Source organism: Trachypithecus francoisi, unplaced genomic scaffold, assembly GCF_009764315.1.
Source record: "Trachypithecus francoisi isolate TF-2019V2 unplaced genomic scaffold, Tfra_2.0 Lachesis_group10, whole genome shotgun sequence".
NCBI lineage: Eukaryota > Metazoa > Chordata > Mammalia > Primates > Cercopithecidae > Trachypithecus > Trachypithecus francoisi.
The window spans coordinates 73,107,797-73,119,024 of NW_022681455.1; the positions used below are offsets into that span (position 1 = coordinate 73,107,797).

Consider the following 11,228-nt stretch of genomic DNA (forward strand, 5'->3'; position numbering starts at 1 on the left):
CACATTGAATGCCACAAGGAATTAAATGAAATTATTTATATGAAATGGAAAAGTAAGAACATAAAGCAGTGATGCACATATCGGATGCAACTGGTATTTTCATTACGAACCTCAAAGAAAGGAGCCTTGGTATCTTTATGAAGTAACTGTTCTTTGAGCTCTTCAATTGTCCTTTGTTGTGCTAAAACAATTTTATTTAATGAATGTTTTGAAATCAAAGCTATGTCACCTTTAGGTATCTGTGAAAAACTACATTCAGAATCTGCAAAGCTTAAAGGAAGCTTTTCGAAATATTGGCATGTCTTTAAATCATTGTATATTCTGTATCCAGCATAGTATTAGGTATATGGTAGGCATTCTGTAGAATCAAATTGGTAAAAAGTCATCTAAGGGCATAGGAAAACTTTTGAGAAACAATTTGGCAATATGAATCAAATACCATAAAGCTGTTTACATTGCTTTGACCCAATAATTTTACTTTATTGAATTTATGCTGAGTCTTAAATACTGAAGCTTATGTGCAAAGCTCTTTATTGCAATGTTATTTGCCATAACAAAATAATTAGTAACAATTAGTTTTCATTTGTTGAATATTTAGACAAAGCAAATCTTGACACATTTACTGAAAGAATATGCAGCCCATAAAATGATGCTTGTCAAAACTAGATGGCAATGTGGAACATTCTTATGACGTAATAAAACTATAAAAAGGCTGACATAAAATTTGTGTGTGAGAGAACTGCAATTATGCAAAAATTAAACACACATACCTAGAAAAAGTAGTGCTAGCATAGGTTGTGTTTGGATGGAACTATTGGCAATTTTCATCTCTTTAATTTTTCAAAACTGTGCATCTTTAAAAATGAAACTGTTGAATTTAACTAAACACCCAATCATTATGCTTAGCAGCTAATTGTGTTGAACTGAACCTTTCTTTTCTCTCCCCAAACCATTTTCTATGTAAATATACTCATAGTGGTTAATGGTTACAAATAAGAAACCAGTTGGCTGAGGTAAAACTTTAATACAGACTTCGCTAATTGAAGATTAACATATATTCACAGATCTAACAGATCTAAGATTCTTATGAAATAAAATGCCCTTAATGAGTAGCAAGTTAGGTTTTTTTTTTTCCTCCAATATGGCTAACTGGAGACATTGGATGCCAGTTCTCCTTAGAAAGAAGACTCGCCGTGGCTCACGCTTGTGATTCCAGCACTTTGGGAGGCCGAGGTGGGTGGATCATTTGAGGTCAGGAGTTTGAGACCAGCCTCACCAACATGGTGAAACCCCACCTCTACTGAAAATACAAAAATTAGCCAGGCATGGTGGCAGGCACCTGTAGTCCCAGCTACTCAGGAGGCTGAGGCAGGAGAATCGCTTGAACCCAGGAGGAAGAAGTTGTAGTGAGCTGAGATGGCACCACTGTGTTCCAGCCTGGGTGACAGAGTGAGACTCCATCTCAAAATAAAATAAATAAATAAATAAATAAAAATAAGAAAGAAAAAGAAAGAAGACTCAAAGTCACAGTTGAATAATTTTACATAGAATTTCAAGAGGAAAGTGCTGGAGCCTAGTGGAGAACTCACCAGAAGTAACTAGGGCACAGGAAAAGAAGGAAGCAAGAGGCTGTCACAGATGAAACCCAGAGGGGCGGGCTTGGTATTTCATGAAAAGGATTGGTGGGAGTGTTTTGTTTCTCCTTGCCCTGGTGGCAGATCCTTGGTATCTGAAATGTCAGAGAGCTCCTCTGTCCTCATGAACACAAACACTGGTGTGGGCAATGATCTGGGGACTTCTTGAGGGCATTGCACCAGTATACCAGCATGTACAGGGTTGCTTGTCCTCCTCCTCTACCCAATCTGCAGTGGCAGGCACCATTCTTGGGCTACATCCATTGAATTACTGAGTTCTGCCCAGGAAATCTCAGCCCTTGTGTTTCCACATTGCCAATCCCAGCATCTGCTCAAATTGCAGCAGACACATAGGGCTGGGTGATTCCAAGGGAGCTGCAGTATTCCTCTTGTTCCAGCCCTCATGGAGTGCTGCTCCTAAAGGAAAAGAGAGTGCAGTGCTCCGAAGGGACACCTCTTTGGACAAAGGAGCCCGAAGTGTGTGCTTTCTGGTGCTCAAGAGCTTCCCACTTACGGACTGAGAGTAACTGCACTGCTTCCAGAGGAGATGTGGGTGTTGTGTTCAGCCCTATGGCGAAGAGTATGGTTCTATCCCAGCAGCCAGGCAGCCTTAGTGCTCAGGCACAGGAGTGGAGAAGGGGACTACTCATCTCCCTACCCCACCCACTGTTGTGGCTACAGCTGTGGCTGCTCCTCCTGAAAGTTACAGCATGTGTAACCTTGCTAGAATGAAGGACAGCCATTCTAGGGGTAGAATGGAGGACAGCCATTCTAGGGCTACTAGGGATGACTAGAATAAACTCCCAGAATGGAGGATAGCCATTCTATGGCTGTTAGGAATTACAGCATCCCTGCTGGCTGTGTGCCTACCAGACTGGGGCTTGCAGGAAAGGTGAGGTGCCCCCTGTTCTCTACACAGAGTGGCAGTGTTCCTGTTGCATAGAACACGGCTGAGGGAGGAGGTTCTGCACCAGAAATATTTTAGTGGAGAGCCATGGGGCAACCTTCCTTTTTTTTAAGACTGTTGGCTAAATTGGAGCTTGGAGATAGGCAGTGGTGTCTCTCCAATCTTAGTGTCCTGAGAGCTGGGACAGGAATGTGACAGGGAAGAAGACTGTTTCTGCCTACCCAGACCATGGAGCTGGGGCAGCTCCCTCTCCTCATTGGGGAGACCTCAGCACATTTCACCAGAAGCTTCCCTTGCCACTGGTTAGGGCTTATTTGTGCCTGGTGACATTGGGGTATCCAAGGGTGGGGTTGGCAGTCCAGCTCCACACAGCATTGTCTCTCACTTAGGTGCTGAGGGAGCACAGGCTACTGTGCATTCCTAGATCAGCCTGTTGCCTGGGACAATGGAACACCTTTTCTGGAAACAAAGATCAAGCACCTACCTATCAGCTTCTGCTTCAGCTGGCTCTTACCAGTAAGTAAGTACTACCTGCTGGCCTGGAGATGGAACTGCACAACCTAATACACAATCTGCTGACATAAGTGCACAGTGCTGGCTTCCTGAGACCTCTGCCATATTGGCACCATAGGAGACAGTGAACTTGCTCACATGCCTAGTACAAAGGCTACCTATGACTAAGGAACTCATATAGAGTTATTGCCACTGAAAGCACGCAGAACCAAAGCGAAAAGACTATTTTTCCCCCTTCAGGATGTAACTATAATATATATACAACATACGTTAGAGTATATACAACATACATTATAGTTACATCCTGAAGGGGAAAAAATCCTGTCCAATGCAAATGAATTCAAAAACAAAAGAAGAGGTAGTTTATGCAGGTAAGAAGAAGCTCTGCGAAACCCTGGTGAAAAAACAAAGGGTTACAGGATCCCTAAAAGATTACACTAGCTCTCCCACAATGGATCTTAATCAGAATGAAATCTTTGAAATACCAGATAAAGAAGTCAAAATATTGAGTTTAAAGAAGCTCAATGAGCTCTTAGAGAAAGCTGTAAACAAATACAAAGAAATCAGAAAAGCAATTCAAGATATGAATAAGAAATTTACTAAAGAGATAGATATTTAAAATAAAAAAACCTGATAGAATGTCTGGAAATAAAAAATTCATTGAAGGAATTACAAAATGCTATAAAAAGTTTTAACAATAGACTAGACCAAGTGAAAGAAAGAGTATCAGACCTTGAAGGCAGGTTTTTGAATTAACCCAGTCAGACAAGAATAAAAAATTTTTAAAAAGGACAAAGCCTTCATGAAGTGGGGGATTATGTAAAACATCCAAACCTATATGTAATAGACATTTATGAGGGATAACAAGAAGTAAAAAGATTGGAAAATATAATTTAGGAAACTGAGGAAAATTTCCCCAATTTTACTAGAAATTTAGACATCCAGATATAAGAGGCTCACAGAACTCCAGAAATATACGTCGCAAAATGGACTTCACAGAGATATATAGTCATCAGATTATCCAAAGTCAGTGTGAAGAAGAAAATCCTAAAATCAGCAAAAGAAAAGCCTCTAATCACCTATAAGGGAAATATCATAGTATTAGCAGCAGACCTCTCAGCAGAAACCTTAAAAACAGAAGAGACTAAGGTCCTATTTTCACATTGCATAAAGAAAAATGGTCAACCATAAAATCTGTACCCTGCCAAATTAAGTTTCATAAATGAAGGAGAAATAAAATCTTTCCAAGACAAGCAAATGCTAAGAAAATTTGTCAACTCTAGACCACCCCTACAAGAAATGCTCAAGGGAATTTTAAATATGGAAATGAAAAAACAGTATTTGCCATCATAAAAACAAATATAAATATAATACTCACAGGTGTTACAAAAGTATGCAATTGAGACTACAAAGCAACTAGGTAACAGTTAAAAGTATAACAGAAAGAAAACTTCACATATTACCATTAACCTTGAATGTAAATGAATTAAACGCTCCACTTAAAAGATAAAAGTTGGTGAAATGGATGAAAAATCGAGGTCCAATGATATGCTGCTTACAAAAAACTTACCTAATTAGTGAAACACTCATAGACTGAAGCTAAAGGGGTAGAAAAAAATTCCATGTAACACAGAAACCAGAAGTGGGAAGGAGTAGCTAGACTTATACAAACTAAAACAGACACTAAATCCACAGTAGGAAAAATAGACAAAGCAAGTCATTATATAATGATAATGGGTTCAACTCAACAAGAAAATATAACATTTCTAACTATATATGCACTCAAAACCAGAATGATAAAACAAATTCTACTAGACTTAACAAAAGAGATAGGCGACAATACAATAATATTGGGGGCCTTTAACATTCCACTGGCAACACTAGACAGTTCATTGACACAGAAAATCAACAAAGAAACAGTGGACTTAAATAGTAGTGTATACCAAATGGACCTAACAGACATTTATGGAACATTCTACTTAACAACTGCAGAACATACATTTTTCTCATTAGTGCATGGAACATTTTCCAAGAAAAACCATATGTCAGGCCACAAAACAAGAATCAATAAATTTAAATAAATTGAAATTATATCAAGTATCTTCTCAGAGCATAGTGGAATAAAACTAGAAATCAATCCCAAGAGGAACTCAAAACAATGTAAGTACATGGAAATGAAACAACCTACTCCTGAGTGATCTCTGGGTCAATGACAAAATTAATATGGAAATTAAAAAAATTGAAACTAATGAAAATAGAGACACAACATACCTCTGGGATACAGGCAAAGCAGTGCTAAGAGAGAAGTTTATAATGTTTTATGCTTACGTGAAAAGACAGAAAGATCACAAATTAACAACCTAATGTCACACCTCAAGGAACTAGAAAAATAGAAACAAATCACATCCAAAGGTAGAAGAAGTAAATAAATAACAAACATCAAAGGAGAACTAAATGAAAGGGAGACTAAAAAAAAAGCATCAAGGAAATGAAAAGTTGATTCTTCACAAAGGTAAAGAATATTGAAAGACTGCTAGCTAGATCAACCAAGAAAAAAGCGAGAAAATTCATATCAGCACAATCAGAAATGAAAAAGGCAACATTACTACTGATATGATGGAAATACAAAAGATCATCAGAAACTTCTGTGAACATCTCTACCCTTACAAACTTGAAAACTGAGAGGAAATGAATAGATTCTTGGAGACATACAACTTCTCAAGGTTGAACCAGGAAGAAATAGAATTCCTGAATAGAACAATAACGAATAGTTAGGTTAAATCAGTAACAAAAAAAATCTCCCAAGAAATAAGAGCCCAGGACCAGGTAGATTTACAGCTGATTTCTACCAGACATACAAAAAAGAATGGATAAGATTGGGTACTAATCTTACTGGAACTATTTCAAAAAATCAAGGAGGAGGGAATCCTCCTTAGCTCATTCTATGAAGCCAGTGTCACCCTGATACCAAAGCCAGGCAAGGACACAACAAAAAAAGAACACTAAAGACCAATATCCCTGATTAACATAGATGCAAAAATCCTCAACAAAATACAAACAAATTGAATCCAACAGCACAAGAAAAAGACAATAATCATAATCAGATGAGCTTTATTCCAGGGATGCAAAGATGGTTCAGCATATAGAAATCAATAAATGTGATTCACCACATAAACAGGATTAAAAACAAAAACTATATGATCATCTTTATAGATGCAGAAAAAGCATTTGATTAAATATAGTATCACTTCACAATAAAAGCCCTCAAGAAACTAGACATAGAAGGAACATACCTCAAAATAATTAAAGCCATATATGACAAACCCACAGCTAACATCATACCGAATGGGGGAATATTTGAAAGCATACCCCTAAGAACTGGAACAAGACAAGGATGCCCACTTTAGCCACTCCTATTCAACATAGTACTGGAAGTTCTAGCCACAGTAATCAGGCAAAAGAAAGAAATAAAAGGAATCGAAATAGGAAAAGAAGGAGTCGAATTATCTGTTTGCTGCTGATGATATGATCTTATACATAGAAAACCCTAAAGACTCCTCCAAAAGACTCCCAGATTTGATAGATGAACTCAGTAAGTATTTGGGATACAAAATCAGCACATAATATCTGTAGCATTTCTATATACCAACAATGATCAACAAGGAGAGTTACAGAACACTGCTGAAAGAAATCAGAGGTGACACAAACAAATGGAAAATTGTTTGATGGTCATGGATTGGAAGAATCAATATTATTAAAATGGCCATGCTTTTTTTTTTTTTTTTTTTGGAGACAGAGTCTTGCCCTGTCACCCAGGCTGGAGTGCAGTGGCATGATCTCAGCTTACTGCAACTTCCACACCTGTTGAGTTCAAGTGATTTTTCTTGCCGCAGTCTCCCAAATAGCTGGGATTATAGGCACCCACCACCATGCCTGACTAATTTTTGTATTTTTAGTAGAGAAGGGGTTTCACCGTGTTGGCCAGGCTGGTCTTGAACTCCTGACCTCAAGTGATCCACCCACTTCAGCCTCCCAAAGTTTTGGGATTACAGGTGTGAGTCAATGCACCAGCAAATGGCCATACTTCTTAATCTCCGAATTCAATGCAATCCTATCAAAATATCAATGCTATTTTTCACAGAATTAGAAAAAACAATACTAATATTCATATGGAACCAAAAAAGAGCTCAAATAGAAAAAACAATAAAAGAACAAAGCTAGAGGCATCACATTCATATTATACTACAAGGCTATAGTAATCAAAACAGCATAGCACTGATATAAAAAAAAAATATAGAATGGAACAGAGTAGAGAACCCACATACCTACAACCAGTTCATCTTTGACATAGTCAACAAAAACATACACTGGGGAAAGAAAATACCATTCAATAAATGGTACTGGGAAAATTGGATAGCCATATGCAGAAGAATTAAACTGGACCAACATCCCTCACTGTATATAAAAATTAGCTCAAGATAGACAAAAGACTTAAACATGAGCCCTTAAAACTCTAAACATTATAAATGGAAACCTAGGAAAAACTCTTCTGGACATTAGCCAGAACAAAGAATTTGTTACTGAGGCCTCAAAGGCAAATGCAATAAAACAAAAAATAGACAAATAGGACTTAATTAAAGTAAAATGCTTGTGCACAGTAAAAGAAATATTCAACAGAGTAAATAGATGTCACAGAAAATGGAAGAAAATATTTGCAAATTATTTACCTAACAAAGGGCTAATATCCAGAATCTATAAGGAACGCAAAAAACTCAACAAGAAAAAACTAAATAACTCCACCAAGAAGTGGTCAAAGAAGATTTCTTAAATAACTTAAAACAGAACTACCATTTGACCCAGAAATCCCATTACTGGGTTTATATCCAAAAGAAAATAAATCATTCTACCAAAAGGACACATACACTCGCAAGTTCATCACAGCACTACTCACAACAGCAAAGACATGGGATCAACCTAGGTGTCCATCATTGGTGGATCAAAAAATAAATGTGGTATATATACACCATAAAATACTTTGCAGTCATAAAAAAAGCCCCCAAAATGAAATCATGTCCTTTGAAACAACATGAATAAAGCTGGAGACCATTATCCTAAGCAAATTAATGCAGGAACAGAAAACCCAATACTGCACGTTCTCACTTATAAGTGGGAGCTAAACACTGGGTCCCCATGGACATAAAGATGGCAACCATAGACACTTAGGACTACTAGGGGGAAGAAGGCAAGAAGGAGACAAGGGTTGAAAGAGTTTTTCTTCAGTACTGTGCTAAGTACCTGCATGGTGGGGTCAATTGTACCTCAAAACTCAGCATCATGAAATATACCTATGTAACTAACCTGCACATGTATGCCCTGCATCTAAAATAAAAGGTAAAATTATTTTAGAAAATTAACAAAGAACATGAACAGATATTTTGCAAAAGGAGATGTACAAATGGCCAAAAAGCAGATGAAAGAAAGCTCAATGTCACTAATCTCAGAGGAATGCAAATTAAAACCACATTGAGATACTATCTCACATCAGTCAGAATGGCTATTTTTCAAAAGTCAAAAAATAACAGATGTGGAGAAAAGCAAATGCTTATGCACTGTTGGCAGAAATGTAAATTAGTATGACCTCTATGGAAAACAATATGGAGATTTACCTAAGAACCAAAAATAGAACTACCCTTTGATCCAGCAATCCCCTGCTGGGTATCTACCCAAAGGAAAAGAAATCATTATATCAGAAAGATACCTGCATTTGAATATTTATTGCAGCACTATTCCCAATAGCAAAGATATGGAATCAACCCTAGTGAACATTAACTAATGAATGAATAAAGAAAATGTGGTTATATATCAATGGAATGTTACTCAACCAAAAAAATGAATGAAATAATGGCTTTTGTAGCAACCTGGATGGAACTGGAGGCCACTCTCTTAAGTGAAATAGCTAAGAAACAGAAAGTCAAACATCACATGGTCTCAGTTAGAAGTGGGAGCTAAATAATGTGTACACAAAAAAGACATAAGAGACTGGAACAATAAACACTGGGTACTCAAAAAGATGGGAAAGTGAAAGGGGAATGAGGGATGAAAAATTACCTAATGAGTACAACGTACCCTATTCGGGTGATGGTTACACTAAAGTGCAGATTTCTCCAGTATGCAATATACAGGTGTAACAAAACTACACTTGTACTCCCTAAATCTACATTAAAAAAAAAACAAGTAACATGTTAGGATTTTTTATTACGCAATTATCGGACATTGTTTCCTAGAAGTAAGCATATAACAAATGGCAGTTTTTTTGATAAGTTTATTTCATTTCACTTCCTATATATATAATATATTACATATATTAAATTATATGTATATGTAATACATTAGAATGTATATATAATTATACATAATTATATAACATATAATTAATGTTATATATAATTATATATTTGGAATTGTGTATAATAGCTGATATGTAATATATAAAAATAGAAAAAATAGTTAAATTAACAGTATTAAAGTAACAAAAAATCTAACACAGCTGCATTGCTTGATCAAATCTATGAAATAGTCAAATTGGTCTACTTCATCAGATTCAGTTCAGAATATATCAAAATCTCATTATTTCTAATTAAAATGATTTTATAAATGTAAACATTTATATATAATTGATAATTTAATGAAAAAGTGAATAAACTTTTGCTTCTTTCACTATTGTTTATACATGACAAAACATGAAGAAATCTTTTCCAGAAATTTTTTTTCTCCCTCCAAATGCAACCACTGAGAAGTTTCATATAAAATAACTGATGGAATCACAGTTATTTTGTGACTTACACATGCAATGACTGTTAATTTTATTTTTTCATGGATATTCCAAACTAATACTTTAGTTAAAATGTTTATCATCTTGAAGCTATGTCATCCTTAAAGAAAACTTTAACCTTATTGACTTCAAATGTCTTAAAAAGATTGAGTATATTATAATAGTTAGGCTTATCCTTATATAAAAAAGTCACACTTTCTCCAACAGGTTTTTTTTTTTCTTTTTTTAAACACATTTTTCTTAAAACATCCTGTTTGTGGTTTATTTTAATTTCATATTCAGATGCAGATTTGCCATAAGAACATATACTGCCAAGTACTTTTACACATACAACTTCAAAAACAACCAAATTTCGAAGTTAGTTTTCATCATAAACCCTGAAGATGAAGAATACTTGCTATTTTCTAAGGGAAAACAACTCATGATTTCATTGTGAGAAGGTAAGAAATACTTTTCTTTGTCTGACCATAAATGACTTAAAACATTAATTTTACCTTTAGGTTTTATTTATTGAGTTTTGGTGGATAAATGGAGTCAGTTTCATGGATCTACTAATGTTATTTGCATTAATAATAGGAATTTTCAATGAATGTTTTAGAACAGCAAATAGGATGCATTCATCTCTCCTATTTTGTTAATAGTCACTGCACTTAAGATCATGTAGCAAATATTAAATCAAGTGAAAATCATTTCTGATAATTATTCAATCAAGCAAGCAATATTTATTCAAGGCCTACTATATACTAGCCCATGAGATAAATTGGTGGCCTTGTTGGTTCTAAATGTTCACTTCTATAAGTAGATTTTATAAATAAGCAATTTAAAAATAAACATTTACATAACTTACCTTCGGTTCCTTGAACTTGGAGAAAAATCCAAAAAACAAAAATAGCTCTCTTAGTTTCCAAATACATTCTGGCTTTTGTGCATTGGTAATTCTGATATCACAGAACAACCTCAAATCTCATTAAAAAGTAACAGAAATGTGAAAAATAATTAAATACTGATACCAGATGATAGAGGATAACCTTCTTGGTTTACCTTTATGAGGATGTTAATTTATGAAGAACAGGTAGCAGTGTCTGTTTCTGGAATAATCTGCTTGTCTTTCCCTCAGGTGTAATCTCTGCTTAAGGGACAGCTGGAGGAACCTTTATCTCATTAACCTTCTGGAGGAGCATCTGTCAGCCTAGCTCCAGGACCCTAGATGCCATTATAAACAAGAGTCTACAGACCACTTTTTTCTTAGTTATTCACCTGTTACAGTGACACGGAGAGCCAGGGGAAGTCCTGCTAGAGAATAAGGCTGACAGTTAGGTTCAGATGTTTTCTAAAATGACAT

The 11,228-nt window shown here is 35.8% G+C and overlaps 1 protein-coding gene across 2 annotated transcripts in view; it reads right to left on the reverse strand.

Annotated features, from left to right (window-relative positions):
• Positions 1-10,986, reverse strand: part of IMPG1 (interphotoreceptor matrix proteoglycan 1) — a 152,024-nt gene extending 141,038 nt beyond the window's left edge. Inside the window, exon 1 of one of the 2 annotated variants that reach the window (XM_033217705.1) lies at positions 10,734-10,986. In XM_033217705.1, coding sequence (XP_033073596.1) covers positions 10,734-10,800 — 67 coding nt within the window. In that variant the 5' untranslated portion in view covers positions 10,801-10,986. The remainder of the gene's footprint in view (positions 1-10,733) is intronic. The other variant, XM_033217704.1, reaches the window with a different exon arrangement.
• Positions 10,987-11,228: the final 242 nt, after the last annotated feature.